Source organism: Microcaecilia unicolor, chromosome 5 (assembly GCF_901765095.1).
Source record: "Microcaecilia unicolor chromosome 5, aMicUni1.1, whole genome shotgun sequence".
NCBI classification, from domain to species: domain Eukaryota; kingdom Metazoa; phylum Chordata; class Amphibia; order Gymnophiona; family Siphonopidae; genus Microcaecilia; species Microcaecilia unicolor.
In genome coordinates, this window is record NC_044035.1 from 225,022,042 (window position 1) to 225,039,116 (window position 17,075).

General features: G+C 42.4%; 1 protein-coding gene across 1 annotated transcript in view; it reads right to left on the bottom strand.

Annotated features, from left to right (window-relative positions):
* LOC115471321 (protein FAM3B-like) overlaps positions 1-3,056 on the bottom strand; it is an 81,391-nt gene extending 78,335 nt beyond the window's left edge. The window contains exon 1 of the mRNA XM_030205022.1: positions 2,795-3,056. Coding sequence (XP_030060882.1) covers positions 2,795-3,056 — 262 coding nt within the window. The remainder of the gene's footprint in view (positions 1-2,794) is intronic.
* Between the last annotated feature and the right edge of the window lie 14,019 nt (positions 3,057-17,075).

Here is a 17,075-nt window from a genome sequence, read left to right on the forward strand (position 1 = left end):
GTTGGGAGGGGGAACAATCTTGGGCTGGGGGGGGGGCAGTAGATAGGTTCACCCTCATATTCCCTTTATCTCTAAGTTGTTGAGAGCTGAATAATTGATTTGTGAGAAGGGAGAAGAAAGAATAGGGAAGTCCGCTCTAGGAGGAGGAGTGAAGCCCAAGTTGTGCAGGTCCTGCTCCCTGCCCCCAAGAAATGAAGAAATGGATATTATGCAGCTACCAGAACATTGCAAACTGTGGGTAGGAACCCCAAATGAGTTAACAAAATCTGCATTTGGGGTTCCAACTTTGGTGGGCTTTCCATATGTCCATCATTACTCTACACCTTTGGAGGGGGGGGGGGGGGTCACACAATTTTATTTGGCCTTAATTATGGTGTCTATCTCACAAAGACTCCAGTGTTTTTTTTTTGTTTTTTTATTTATCAAAAAACTTTTATTACTATAATTATATTAAAACCTTCCACTCATACCATCCTGTCACCCTTCTTGCCCTGTGCTGCACTAAACAATGTTTCAATTAACTTACAAAATTCACATTTTATTCTATTCACGTTGTTTCCACATTTTAGTTAACAATTACAAAAACACAACTCAGTCTATAGAATGCAGTGATTCACGCCGCGCTTTCCACTTGGCCACTGTTCTCATAAAGCAAACAAATGCTGATTGTGTTAGTCCCAAATGTATCACACTCAGTTCAAATGTGAATCCACTGTTTACCGCTACCAAGCCAAAAAACACGCTTGTACAGCATTATACAGGTGCTGAGAAGTCGGTGAGTAGTATTTCATTAATTTACCCTTGGTGTCTCCAGTTTATGTCGGTTCCCTGATGCTGGACCGCATTTCACTAGATCTTCCTCAGGAGGAACCACCATTACATCTACAACAATTTAACAATATCCTCATTATTACCATCATAACCACCCATAATTTGCTCTCATTATTACATTATACATTAAAGTAATACAGTCATTTATCTAATCGGCTGCATGCCAGATTAAGGCTCCCTTAGGCGTAGGCCACAAGACGCCGCACCAGGAGTTACGTCAGACGTCCCTATCTAAATTTAAAGGGCTGCACACATCACCAAACCCATTGCATTAAAGAAACAATTCCTTACACCCATTTGACCTCAAGATTGAGGCCATAGGGTGTAACCGTTCCCCATGAAAAAATATATCGCTGCTCCATAACTAACAGGCTAGCACTGACATCCCCACCTCTATTGGACAAAGAAAGGTGCGCTATTATGGCACACCGAAGTTGATCAACCGAATGATTATTTAAAGTCCAATGTGCTATTAGCGGGTTTTCCTGTTTGTTATGCCGAATATTACTAACGTGCTCCGCTAACCTACTTTTAAGCTGTCTCTTAGTATGCCCTATATAGTACAACTTGCATGGACAAATTATACAATAAACCACGCATTCAGTATAACAGGTGGTAAGATGCCTTAAGGTGTGCTGCCTGTTAGAAAAGGGAATGGGGATGATTGAAGTATCCCACTGATAACGGCAGTATGCACACTTACCACATGGGGAGTGCCTGCCGATTTCAATGTTTCTACTAGGTCTTTTGAGCAACTCGCCCAAATTTGCCTGATGTCTGTATGCTACTCTGGGGCTCTCGCTAAACTCGGGATGCACCGAGAGAACCTGCCAATGCTTGTGAACAATAGCACTGATACCAGAGGCCTTTGAAGAATAAGGGATGACACAAGCCAGAGGGCTACAGGGGGACATTTGTCCAGTGGATAGAAGCCACGGACGATGAGCGTACAGAGCCCTTTTATACGCTTTTTTGAGGATCCCCATGGGATACCCACGGTCCGAAAACCTATCAATCATAGTGCTGGCTTGTCTCTTAAATTCCATCGTCGATGAACACAAATGATGTAAACGTAACAACTGACCGACCGGAACACCCCGCTTAAGCGCCTTATGATGGAAACTCTGAAAATGTAATAGGGTGTTTCGGTCGGTAGGTTTACGATAAATAGTGGTGGAAAACTCCCTCTCTTGAGATCTCATAATTTTAATATCCAAGAATTCAAGCTCAGCATCACTGATTCTGGAAGTAAATTTAATATTAGGATCCACCGTGTTAAGGTACTTAATGAAGATCCGCAATTCATGCAAAGGGCCCTGCCAGAATAATATTACGTCGTCAATAAACCTCTTTCACATGACCACTCTGCTAATCCATGGAGACGTATAAACATACGTCTCTTCAAACCGGGTCATATAGAGGCAAGCTAATGAGGGCGCTACCGTCGCCCCCATCGCTATCCCTCTAACCTGTATATAAAATTTGTTGTCAAAATCAAAATAATTATGACTTATAACCAAAGTCATAAGTTGTTCCAACACCTTGATTTTAGACTCCGGTATATGTATCTTAGCAAAGTGGTCATTGGCCAATTGTATAGCCTCACTCTGGGGAATATTTGTGTAGAGAGTGGTGACATCCAGGCCCACCAAATAAAAGTCATCTGCCAACTGAGGCTTCATTGCCTCCAATAATTGGATGAAGTGCATAGAATCCCTGATGTAAGAATCCGCCTGTTTCACCAAGGGGTTAAGCAACATGTCCATATATTTAGATACTGACTCCAATACGGAGTCACGGGTAGAAACTATAGGCCGCCCGGGTGGATTTTCCAGTGATTTATGGATCTTAGGGACAAAATAGATGCAGGGAACCTTGGGACATGGATGGCACAAAAACTTCTGCTCAGCTTTAGTAAAAATTCCATCAAGAACAGCGCGATTTACACATTCCACAATCTCACCTTGTAACCTCATGGTGGGATCATGATCTATCAATTTATAATACTGAACCTGACCCAATTGACTATAAGCCTCCTGCATATATTTGTCCCTGTCCATAACCACCGTAGATTCACCCTTGTCAGCCCTCTGAATGATGATTCGCTGATCATCAGCTAACTGTTGTATACCCTGACGCTGAATGTTGGAGATGTTGCTACCACCATCAGTGCATCGATCCTCAATCTTGGCTATATCAGCCAACACCAATCTCTGATAAGCCATTATAGACGGATCCACTGCGCCAGGGGGCACCCAGCGGGATCTACGTCCCGCAGGGGGAAATTTAATGCTGCCTTGATCACTATTATTGGTGGTGCCAAAATGTAACCGCAATCTAAGATCTCTAAAAAATCTATAGAGACCACGCCTGGTCTCAAAGGCATCGTATCTATTAGAAGGTACAAATGACAATCCCTTGGCTAAAACTCCCTCCTGCTCCCCTGACAAAGTCACTCTAGAAACGTTGATAATGTTATTCATTTCTTTAAAACCCTCTTTGTCTTGATTATTTTGCTCCCTTCTCTCTCGGCCGCTACGCCTGTTGCCTGATCTGGGAGCCTTAAAAAAGAATCAGGCAGCCTTGGACGGATTCTACTGATTTCAGTGTAGTGGCTGGTTTATGCTGTTTTTTAGTTTTGTCGTCATCCCCTGAAGACTCACTCGATGACAACTGAAACTGCACTCTCCTTCCCCCTGTCTTACTTCGCCGCCCATGGCGCTTTTTGTCCATCCAACTATAGACGTAGCCTCTGGTATAGTCATGTTCATCCCTTTGAAATTTAGCTACTTTGATAGCTCTTTGTTCTTTAGTATATGCCTCGATTTTAGCATTATGTTCACCCAAGCTTTTATCAAATGCTAATTTGTCCTGAGCACCTTTCATAGCATTCTGTTTATGAAATAACTCATCCCTTTGCCCCTGGATCTCATCCTGCAACACATCTATGGTAAGCAGCATGAGATCCAGGGAACATTGCGAGATCACTGAGTTCCACCTGGCAACATATTAATCATTACCGAGAAATCTCGGTTCCTTAGTAATCCGGAGCCCACCCAGGACCCGTTGCACATGGCAATACTCATCAGTGCCACCGAGTGAAGCTCTGCACGCACTAACGCCTTATGAACTCTAAGCACTTCGTCCCAACTGCTCTCATTATCCTGTTGTTCTCCCGTGAATAAACGAGCGCCTCCTAGTAACTCCGTGATATGGTCATCTGAAAGCCCCGCCTTCGACTCCCATCCAGCCGCAGCCATACCCCTAAATCTCTTGATAACAAAACTGCTAATCAGGGGATACAACTCAACTCCCAGAGCCAAACTTAGAATCTATCTCAAAAAGACTCCAGTGTTTTTTTTGTTTTTTTATTTATCAAAAAACTTTTATTACTATAATTATATTATGGTGTAACAGATACAAAAAAATGGCTGCTGCTTAAAGGACTTAAAAACCGTTAGCTCCTTGTACCATCACTGAGATAAGCCATTTCTTGACTTCAGATTGGCCCTACTTTGTTCGTAATGGCTTCATTTGATACCACGGAGCTCTCTGATTATCGCTTTTTCACCTGTCTCAGCCCGAAACATCATAAGAAATAAATAAATCTACCATAATGAGCAACTGTCTGTTGTTCCTGATCATCAGCTTGTCAGTTGGCCGGCGGCGGGCCCGATTGCTTCGGCGGTGTGATGGTGGGTGCTGGAGAGAGAGGACCAGTTCTCGATTGGGTGCGGTGCAATGCTGGGGGCTGGTGGTCGGCTCGTCCTGGTCCAGTTTTTCCTCCAGCCTGTTTGCCGGGCCGTTGGCGTCTCTGCACTGTGGGCCTTCTTCCTGTGAGTTCCGCCTGAGCCACCTGCCGCTTGGCTTTGCCTCTTGTCCAGGGTCGTCTCCTACATTGCCAGTTCCGGCGGCTGGGCATTTACAGCTGCTTTCTGTTGGGGAGTTTTCTTGGAGGATGCTGCACATTGTGCTGGTCTCACTTTCTTCCGGACCACTGGTCCCAGCAGTTGGCTGTTGCCTGCATTCTCTGTCTTGTTTGACGGGATCGGTTTCCAGTCAGCTGTTTCTGGCGAAGATTGTGGGAGAGGAATTGATTGCTATTACACCTGTCTTGGGGGTTGGAGTGGACGGATGTAGAGAACAGATTAACTTCCATGTTTTGTCGTAACTAGTCAGCACCTTCTCAACCTATGGCGTCCGAAGTTCTTTAACAGCTTTAATTGACCATTTTAGTCCCCTTTATTTCTACTCTTTTTGTCTTCTTTTTCTCTACTTTAATTATTTGTCTATTTAACTATTGTATTTGTATAACCACTGGATTGGCGAAAGCCTTTTCAATCTACTGTAAGCCACTTTGAGCCTGCATCCTGTAGGAAAAGGTAGGGTAAAAATGCGATAAATAAATAAAAAGATTGATAAGCACTGAGCACTGTATTGCACACTCCCTGGCTGTAACTATAGACTTTTTTTTGGAGACCAGAGAGTACGGTGAAAGAAGAGCAGCAGCAGTAGCAGTCCGTAGTCATGTGCTGCATCCACTACTGAAACACAGACATGCCAAGTCACATGCATTCAGCGTGTGACACACACATTTTGACCCCTTCTCCAACTTACATGCTTAAGGGGCCCAATCTCACACATTGGCTGCCAGCTACCCCTATAGTCCGGCAATTCTCCCATAGGTCTGGCAGCTCTCCCTCTACCTCCTCTCCCCTCCAACTCCAGTAGCATCTCCTCCTCCTCCTCCCTCCCCCTCCACCACAGTCCTCAAACACCAGCAAGTTGCAGGCAGTGCTAAAGACACACTGCTGCTTCGGACTGCCCTGGTCCTTCTGTCTGCTTGGTCCCATCTTTTTGATGCAACTTCCTGTGCGCATGTCCAAGCAGAGAGAAGGACTGGGATAGCCGGGAGGAGCAGTGCATCTTTACCACTGCCTGCGCTCACTGGTGTTTGAGGAATGGGGGATAACAGATGCCGGACCAGCGGTAGAGGGACATGACAGGAGGAAAGTTGGGCATGGAGGGAGCCTAGGGACAGGGACGCAGAGGTACAATGCTGTACACGCGAGGGGGGGCAGGGGATCACTGAGAAAGCAGATGTGAAACATGGGAGGAAGATAGAGAGAGGGACATAGAGGAGAGTTGCTGGATAGGACAGATAAGGAATGCAGAGGGAAAATGGGTAGTGGGCATGGAGAAAAAAGAAGTGCCAAATGGACAAGGATGTTCTAGCAAGATAGTTAAGAGAGAGGAAAGCAGAAACCAGAGACTGGGACCAACACCATTAGAAAAGTAAAATGACTAGACTACAAAGGTAGAAAAATAATTTTATTTTCTATTGATTAGAATATGTCGGTTGTTTGTAATGTACATCTGCCAGAACTGGTTTTAAACATGCCTGGGGCCTGCGAGAAAAACCTCACTCATTGGCCTTCAATCTCCAGCACAGCAGTGGTAAATCTCCTGCTTTGGGATGGGTCTCTGAAAACATGTTCCAACTAGCTAGCACTGAGGCAGAGATTTTTAAATTTTCAGGTTGACAGTGCTAATCTCGTGATGCACACGATTACAATTACTGCTGCAAATAGCAAAAATACTGCCTCAGTAAGGCATAGGAAAACTAAGCACATGCTTAGGGCCCAAAGGTTTAGGTTGAACCTGTCAGATGTGTCCGGATTAAGAAGGATAGGACTGCAATTGTCTGGATATTTTTCAGAATTCTACAGATTTGTAATTAATTACTGTAGACAGATAAAATAGCTGGATATTTTTTAGAGTTTAACCCTGTACAGCTCTCCAATACTTCCCACTTCCAGTGCAGAAACTGGTAGAATCTAGCCAGTATGAAACCTGTTCTAGTTACAGAAGGAGGGGCTAGCTGAGATGGAAGTACTGTGAGAGTGGGAAGTATATTTTGCACAGGGCCTTGGAGAGAGCTAGTGAAACACCCATGACACTCACTGGAGACAGGCTCTTGACAATGGGTAGGAATGTAAGTGGAATAGAGCAGGGGCGGACTGATCAGGTAACCGGGCAGTGCCTGAGAGCCCAGAGGCTCTGCCCAGTTGCCTGCTGCAGCACACTACAGCCCCCATGGAGCCCTGGTGGTCTAGTAGCTGCTGTCACTATTCTCCCTGGTTGCACCACTGTGTTTACAAAATGGCTGCCAAGACTCACGTGATAGTCTTGTGAGATGCGAGACTACTGTGGGAAGTCTCAGCCGCCATTTTGTAAACATGTTGCCGTGCTGGGCGGAGTACAGGCAGCAGGTGGGCAATTAAGAAATTTATTTCCTGACCCTAAAGAAGCAACAGCCACTGGACCACTAGGACCTTTCAAGGTAGGAGGGAGGGACAGCAGCAATGGGGTGGGAGGGAGGCAGCAAGACGAGGGGGCACTGGTGGTGGCAGCAGCATGGTGGGGACAGCAGCAGCATGACAGGAGGCGGGGTGGCAGCAGCATAGTGGGGGGGCCCAAAGTAGTCTCAGTGCCGGAGGGGGGGGGGCCCAGAGTAGTCTCAGTCCGTCCCTAAAATAGGGTAAAATGTGAAAGGTTTGCTGCTGCAAGCAATGGCTGCAAATGCAATCATAATGATTGGCAGAGCTATTCTGTGTATGTAGTGGTAATGGTTGGGGGTGGGGGGAGGGGAATAACTGAATAAACACAAGAACAGCGGAAACTGAAAAGAATCAGAAGACCACAGGTATCGCTATGGGGTGCCAAGTACCACCCCAAAATCAGCATGCAAGTCTGCCATTGCTTCTGTACCTTCCTCTCCCATTCCCTCCTGCGCATCCGGCATCTTCGTTTCCCTTTCCTGCCCCTCCTCCCCCACCGCTGTGGGCCCTACAAACTTGCGTCTTCGCCGGGCCACCGGCACTCCTTACATCAGGCTCTCTCTGGCCAGCCCTGGGGTCCTTCCCTCTTTTGTAACTTCCTGTTGCCGCGTGAGCAGAAACAGGCAGAGAGAAACAAGAAGGTCTGATTGAGAACGGGAGACGCATGGCATCAAAAAGTTGAAGCCAATTAGTCTCTGTTTCTCCTTCCCAGCACAGCCATCTTTCCATGTACAGTCAAAACAAAGCAAACAAACCTATGAACTGCTGCATCTACAGACTGGATTAAATAAAAATGCTATCAACAATAAAGAACGACAATCTACATTGTCGTTCTTTATTGTTGATAGCATTTTTATTTAATCTTACATATATTTTCAAACACACAATGTGCATTTTTATTTAATTTCACTTAAAGCAGTAGTAGATGATGGCAAATAAAGACCTGTACATTCCATCCAGTCTGCCCAACAGAGGAAGTATAATAACGGACTAACTTTTCATAGGTAGAGTAGTAATTTGTTATAAATCATAATCAGTGTGTCATTTGGAGGGGCTGGTTATAGGGACACCCTAGCATGTGCTATATTCACGCAGAGATTTTTTTTCTCCTGGTAAAGGGCCACTAAAACACACATCATGAGAATCGGGTGCTCAACTTTCAGCGTTTTCTATTTATTTATTTACTTATGACATTTGTATCCCACATTAAACATGAATTAGGTTGAAACCTGGGCGCATTTAAATTTTTTTTCTTTTCTTGTGCCTAGATCAAAAGAGAAAGATGGTTTGTGGGAACTTGCTCCTTTTGTTTTGTGGAATGCAGTGGAAAATTATAAAAATGAAATTAATACTGTTTATTACTACTATTTACTACTACTACTTATCATTTCTATAGCGCTACTAGATGTATTTAAAAGATAAATATTCAATAATGAGGACAGCTACCTTCATACAGAAGTCCAGAGTCAGTCTAGTGCCAACATTTTACTGTTCTGTGATATACTGTATATATTTATTTCTTTTTCAAGTTGGTTTGGTTATAAAAGGCATGGGTTTTTGGGGGGAGGGGGGTTAATCTTTGTCTCCTGGCTGTGTGTTTATATATAGATGAGTCCTAGAAATAATGATGGCTAAGGGCAGGGACTGTCTCTTCATGTCCAGTGTACAGCGCTGTGTACATCTAGTAGTGCTATAGAAATGATAAGTAGTAGTAAGGGAAAGCAGCAGTTGAACTGATGGAGCTAAATGACATTTATGTTTTCCAAATTGTGATGCATGGCTTGATGGGATGTCCTTGTTGTAAGAACAAATTATAAACAGTGTTAAGGAAAATCTCCTTCTAATTCTCTTAATACAATCATAAACACAAAAAGTGGAGAAGATTTGTAAAAAATGATCATCAACTCAATCCTCTACATGTAATTAATATGAGGAAAGGTGAGGTGTCACCTCAAGAAACCCCCGGCTCTAATTTACTCGGAGCTCACGGGGGCTGGGTTGCTTCATCATTGGCAACACCACCACCTATAAAGCAGCCTTTGTCCAGCGTGTGTTTTATATTATTATTCTTTTTTTTCCTTTTATTTTATTTTTCTTTCTTTATCTTATACGATTTTTTAGCTCATAATAAACACTCATAGAGTTAGCATGTAACAGCTACTTAGCTTGTTGAGGTCCTGTCCTTCTTGCAATTAGTTGTATTTATAACGCGACCCAGACCGACAGTGGCCAGCGTTTCGTTGCCTGCGTCAGGGTCACTTAGGTCTGCGTACAACTAAAAAAGAAAAAGTGTTTAGTACCCATGTAATCATATCATTTAGTAATATATAATTTACCTTAATCGTTACTCACACATTTTTTGCTATTATTCAACCACCTTCAATTCAAGGGTTTTATCGTCTGACGGACCAACACATAATGAAAATGGCTGCACTCTTTTATAGTTTTAATGACGTCAGACGCTGATGATCAGACTGACCAATCAGCTTGTATCTTCCTCTCTATCTCTATTTCAAATTTATCCAGACACATTTAATCGATAATTAAACTTATCTGATCCTGGAAACATTCTATCTGATGGAGTTATGAGGGACATCCTAATATTTTATTCAATTTAAAAGAAATGTCCCCATTCTATCTTAGCGTTTAAGCCGTTCGGAGTTAGTGAATTCAAGCGGAATATCCACTTTTGTTCATATTGAAAAAGAATCCTTCTTCTATCTACTCCGATGCGATCACGGGATACCCCTATCTGTTGTAACACTAGGCATCTCAAATCAGCAAAGGAGTGTTGTGCTGTATTGCAATGGAGTACAAAGGGAGTAGATATTCTTTGTGTGTTTAACACACTCCGATGTTCAATAAGTCTAACATATAGAGTCCTTGAAGTCTGTCCCACATATAATAACCCGCAAGGGCAAATTATACAATAGACTACATAGTCAGATTTACAGTTGGTATTCACTTTCAAATAATATTCACGATAAGTTCTTGGATGGATCAATACATCTTTTTCCAACATAATTGTGCACATACAGCATGAACCACATTTTTTATGCCCTGTATAAACAGGGGACTCTACTCCGTCAACTGGTAATGCTGATGGACATAGTAGTTCTTTGAGATTTTTTGATCTGCTATAGGCAAAACGAATCTTCTTATTAGTGAATGCTGGATGAGTCTGTAATATACTCCAATGGTTACTCAGAATATTGCGAACCTTATATGCGTCTTTATCAAAACGTAAAACACATGTAATACAGTCTCTATCATCATTCAGACATGTATTATTCATATTAGGACCAAGCAGTATATCTCGATGATTGAACTTAGCTCTTCGATATGCTTGTTTAATAATATTCTTCGGATAGCCTCTATTCTGCAGACGCTTACTTAATGTTCTTGCTTGTGTTTGAAAATCTGTAATCTCAGAACATAAACGACGATATCTCAACATCTGAGAAAAAGGGAGGCTATTCTTAAGACTCTTCGGATGACTGCTTGTATATTGTAACAGACTATTGACATCTGTTTCCTTTCGGTATACAGTAGTAGCAAAAGACATTTCAGCTTTGCTAATGTGTACATCTAGATAGCTGATAGTGTGTCTTTCAAAATGTCCTGTAAACTTAATGCTCGGATGGCATTGATTCAAAAATACAATGAATGATTCTAAAGTGGAATTATCCCCTTCCCAGATGAAAAATACATCGTCAATGAATCTGCTCCACATATTAATGTGGGACCAAAAGGAAGATGTATATACAAATCTTTCCTCAAAGACTGACATGAACAGATTAGCTACTGAAGGTGCTAAAGTAGCTCCCATCGCTACACCCGAAATTTGTTGGAAGATTTTTCGATCAAATTGGAAATAATTCTTCTTCATAGCCAATGTGGCAAGTTTTAATACAAAGGATGTAAGCGCTTCTCCATGTTTATCTAATAGTGACATTTCAATCACTTCCAATGCCTCGTCTTGAGGGATAGATGTATAGAGTGCTACTACATCTAAGGTTACCAGCAAAGTATTATCAAGGTTTTTGTTCCACATACTCAATTTTTGCATAAAGTGCGTCGAATCTTTAATATACGATCTTATTGTTGAAACAAGTGGACGCAAAAAGGTATCTATATATATGGAGAGAGGTTCCAATAGCGATCCCTTCCCGGAGACTATAGGCCGTCCTGGGGGGTTGCAGAGAGTCTTATGTACTTTCGGTAACGTATAAAAAACTGGTATCTGTGGGGCATTAGAATTTAAGAATTGAAATTCTTTCTGAGTAATCAAATTATTTGCATAGGCCCCTCCTGTTAATTGAAAGACAACAGACTTCAGCATCTCAGTGGGATCGACATCTAAAAGAATATATTCATTGGTATTATTTAGTTGTCTATATACCTCATCTTCATATGTAGAACGATCTTGTAGCACCACCGCTCCACCCTTGTCTGCCCGTCGTATCACCAGTTGAGTATTATTCTTCAGCTGATTAAGAGCCTTATATTCTTCTTTTGATAGGTTGAAATTCCGATGACTACGGGTATTCTCTATAGTCTCAAGTTCTTGCAGCACAACTTGGCGAAAAATAGAGAGGGCCGGATCTGGAGGGGTGGGCGGGCACCAAGTAGATTTTAATTTTACTCTCGATGTGTCCACTGTGTCTTCATTAAACTCAGTCAGATTCGAAAAATATGTTCTTAAATGTAATTTCCGTAGAAATTTCTCCAGGTCCACTCTACACTGAAAAGAATCATGATCTTGAGTGGGAACAAAAGACAAACCTTTAGACAATACGGATAATTCATTAGTTGAAAGGGAATATCTGGATAAATTAATTACTATACAGTCTTCTCCCTCTGGATGTTGAGCATTAGTTAATTCCCTTGTTGGTATGTATCTCCTCTCCGTATTCCTCTCCGGCCTCGCCGGCTCCTGCTCCCACGTCCTCTTCCTCTTCTCCCTCTGGTGTCTCCTAAAAAAGGCTGTCCATCGGAGCCGGAAGAACTTCTATCTGAAAGTTCACTATCTTCCACACCAAAGGGAGGGGGGGCTTCTTGTCTATCCTTTTGTTGTAACCATGGATATACTCGATTTTTAGCATAATCTTCCTCATCTCTACGCAATTTCTTAATCTTAGATTCTTGGAGGGATCTGCGAAATGAATCAATCTTTGCTTTTAATTCTTCATGTTGTTTAGAAAAAATATCTATTGTACATTGAGTTTTCAATGTCTCAAGAGCTGTTCCTACTTCTTCTTTTATAGACGTTGCTGTCAGTGTCGTCTTATTAATAATCAACACCATCAAATCCAGTGAGCATTTATTGAGTATTCCCGCCCACTGGGTTAAGAATTCCCGATCATTGTTGAACATTTTAGGAGGTTTTATACAGCATAAATAATTTTTTAGCTTCTTGTTTAAAATTATCCAAGGAGGAACAAATCTAGTGGAGGGAAAATGAGTCAGCATAGGTTCAGCAAACAAAATCTAGCCTTAACATTAGCAGGTTGTTATTCAGCAGACATTAACCAAGTTGACGTCAAGCTTCCTAATATGATTTGATAACAACATTTTATCAGTTATTACCCAAATGCGAACACAATTATAATGTTAATTAGTAAGTTTTGGATGTTACTGAATTCTTTCTTTTTTAATATTTATTTTATTTTATTGCATTTGTATCCCACATTTTCCCACCTATTTGCAGGCTCAATGTGGCTTACAGAGTTTGGTTATGACATAGTCATTCCATGATGTCAGATACAATTAGTAATGTTCAAAGATTAGGTAAGGGAAGAGAGACGGAAGGTATTAGGCAGGATAGAGTTGGACTGTAGTGATTGTGTGGATTGGTGAGGTAGTTTTGTAGGCTATGGGTTCTCTTTGTAAGCCTTGTGGAAGAGATGTGTCTTCAGAGATGTGCGGAAGTTAGTTATTTCATCGATAGCTTTCAGGGCTGTAGGTAATGCATTCCACAGCTGCATGCTCATGTAAGAGAAGGTGGTGGCTTGTATCAGCTTGTATTTTAGTCCTTTACAGCTGGGGAAGTGCAGATTGAGAAATTTGCAGGATGATCTTATGGCGTTTCTGGGAGGCAAGTCCACAAGGTTCAGAATGTAGATTGGGGCATCTGCGTGGATGATTTTGTGTACAATCGTGCAGATCTTGAACGCAACGCGTTCCTTGAGTGGGAGCCAGTGAAGTTTCTCTCTTAGGGGTTTTGCACTTTCATATTTCGTTTTTCCAAATATGAGTCTGGCGGTGGTATTCTGGGCTGTTTGGAGTTTTTTGATAATCTGTTCTTTGCAGCCAGCGTACAGTGCATTACAGTAGTCCAGATGACTTATTACCATTGACTGTACCAGGGTATGGAAGATATATCTCGGGAAGAAAGGTTTTACTCTTTTGAGTTTCCACATGGAGTAGAACATCTTTTTCGTTGTGTTCTTCACGTGAGTATCGAGTGTGAGGTTTCGGTCTATGGTAACTCCAAGAAGTTTTAGATTTTGTGCGATGGGGAGAGAACAGTATGGTGCGGTTATTGTAGAGTAGTTGTTTTTGTTGTGTTGTGAGGTGAGTACAAGACATTGTGTTTTTTCAGCGTTGAGTTTTAGCTGAAATGCATCCGCCCAGGAGTGCATGATTTGGAGGCTTTGGTTGATCTCGTTGGTGATTTTGTTTAGATCATGTTTGAATGGGTTGTAGATCGTGACGTTGTCTGCATATATGTAGGGATTATGTATATATGTAGGGATTAAGGTTTTGATTGCCTAGAAGTTTGGCTAAAGGTATCATCATTAGGTTGAATAGAGATGGTGATAGGGGGGGATCTTTGGGGAACTCCACATTCAGGTGTCCATGGGGGTGATATGTCTGCATTCGTTGTTACTTGGTATGATCTTTATCTTTATTGACACTAGAAACAGTATGAAATGCATAACAAACACAAACCAGTAATAGAAGAGTGAACAGAACTAAACATTCTGGTCATGAACACACAACACAACTTTCAGAAAGTTCTCAAAATCTAGTTACAATATGTCTCTGGTACTTTCCATAACAAAATAACCCCTTCCCCCCACCATCACCCCTCTTTTTGCCGAGTGGGATGAGGAAACAAATATGGAGTAAGTTCTCAACAGTTACATTGGATATAATTTCAGAAATCGCTTCCATATTGCACGTTATAGACCCCATCTCCCAGATAGAAACTGTGAGAAAATTGTGTCATCGCCCAGGCGGCCATGGCCATCTCACGCATAAAGGTAAGCCAGGCTGCAGAAGAGGGTGCCACAGGGTGATCCAGGACTGTAAAATACGTTTCTGAACCAAAAGAAGGGCTAACTGTACAAATTGACACTGGGCATCAGGCAATCCTTGGGCTCACAATGTACCTACATCTCCCAGGAGCAAAATACTATAAGCCCAAACAATATCCAACTGTAAGATATGGCCCATAACTTTTAAAGCAGCAGTCCACAATTCCTGTAATTGTGGGCATTCTAGAAAGGAATGCAACAGAGTCCCTACAGCTTTCTGACAGCTTAGGCAATGCGAGTCATTCCAAAGACCCATAGTCGCACTGCTCTCTTGGGTAATATACACCCAATGTAAGAGCTTATCCTGGATATCCTGAAGGGCTGCATTAGGAATAATCTGGTGTATAGCTTGAAAAACTTGTAACCTATGAGTCGAGACCAGCTTTGCTACATCTGTCTTCCACTATCGTACTAATTCGCTTAGATAAGGGGCTGATCTGGTCTCACAAATAATGCGATAGTGATACCATTGAGATAGCTTATTCATACGGGAGGGAAGTTGAAGAAAAATATGATCTAATTTGGAAAATGGCACTACAAAGGTTCCAGGAGGAGTGAGAGAAAAAAAAGTAATACACAAAGAAGTGCTGATGGGGGAGGTTCCAGGCCTTTTGCAGTTGTAAATAAGATGGAAACGAACCATCACCCAATTGTACAAAGTGCCCCCTCAAAATTTCCCTCTCTCGGAATACCACTGTCTAAAATCTCTTTGAGTTCATGCCCACTAGGAAGTCTGGGTTACCTTCTAAAGAGATGAAAGGGTCCACCCCCGATCTCACACCCTGGAAGTCTCGCCACCAGGACCATGCCTTCTCAAGTGCCCCAACAAACAGGTTATTACGAAGTGTACCCAGATGTTTCTTGTCTCTGCAAGACAAAGCTGCAACAACGGAGTAGGGAGCACACCAATTAGACCAGAAGTCAGTTGGTGCAAAAAAGGAACAGGATCTGTACACTTTGTGTAGCCAGCGTACTAAAGTAGCAACATTGTATGATCTAAGGTCCAGAAGGCGAACCTCACCCAAATGTACATCTAAGGTTAGTATAGTAAGACTAATGCAGGGTCAAGGGTAAAGCAGCTTTGGCAGAAGAATCATTTTAACTAATGCCACCTTCCCCAGGAAATTAAGCGGTAAGTCCTTCCATTTAATACAAAGCTGACAAATAAATCTACAATATTTTTCCAGTATAGCCAGGTGTACTCAGCTCCCAGGAAGACTCCCAAGTACTTAATACCCACAGAGGCCCACGCCAAAGGGAAATTAGGATCCCTAGTACTTAGACAAGGGCAAGAAATTGGCAGAGCCTCGGATTTAGAGAAATTAATCTTTAAACTTGCAAAGGTCCCAAAGCAGCATATAAGGTCCATGATATAAGGCAAACTGATAGAAGTGTTGTCTATGAGAAGAAGCATATCATCAGCAAATAAATTTATCCTATATTCAGTCCCCCCAGTGGCAATTTCCCACACCCCTTGGTCTTGCCATAACTTGGCAGCAAGGGGCTCCAGGGAAAGAATGAACAGTAAGGGGGAAGAGGGCAACCACGTTGAGTTCCTTTTTGCAAGTGAAGGACCGAAGTAGTGCATCATTAATATTTGAGCTGTGGGGCAACTATATAGCACCCGGACCCAGTCCAAAAAGTGCCTATGAATGCCAAATCTCTTCAGAACCCAAAAGAGATATTGCCAAATGACCTTATCAAAGGCCTTTTTGGCATCCAAGCTGGCCAGTATCGCATCACCTGGATCCCCTGCACCCTCTTGTAAAATGTGCAGGAGTTTCAAAATATTAGCTGATGCAAACCGGCCCGAGACAAAGCCCACCTGGTCAGGATGTACCAACTGGGGAAGGAATTTGTTCAGCCTGGACACCAGCACCGAAGCCAAGATCATGACATCTTGGTTCAGGAGAGATATGGGGCAATATGATCCAACCAACTTGGTATCTTTTCCAGACTTTGAGAGTACTGTGATAAAAACATGAGTTAAAAAATTACCCATATCCTGAGCAACCCGTACATGCGTGCACATATCAATATATGGTGGAATAATCAGGTCTTTCAAGATTTTGTAAATCTTGATGCCCAGACCATCAGGCCCAGGAGCCTTGGCCAACTTTAATCTTTTAATTACCGCTTGCACTTCAGGTTTTGTAAGAGGTGCATTCAAAGAATGTACCTGAGAGGTAGACAGGCAAGACAGCTCAAGGGATTGAAAAAAAATGTTCACAAGTCGCCATATCAAAAGTGCCCCGATCGTAAAGAGATTCATAAATGTGAATGAAAGTCTGTTGGATATCAGTCTGCCAAGTATGGAGGACACCCTGGGGTCCCTTCATTGTATTAATATAATTCTTGCCAGAGCACTATTTAACTAAATTAGCCAGAAGTTTTCCAGTCTTATTCCTCCATCTCTGTAATTTATACTTATACAATTTAATACTAGAGAGTGCACGCTTGGCCATCAGGCCCTGCAATTCCTGTTTTGCAGGAAGGTATGCAGCCCTAGTTTGAGCAGTGGCCTTTGATAGGAAACCCCTCCTAGCCACCTCCAATTGTGTAGTTAATTCAATAAGGGTCC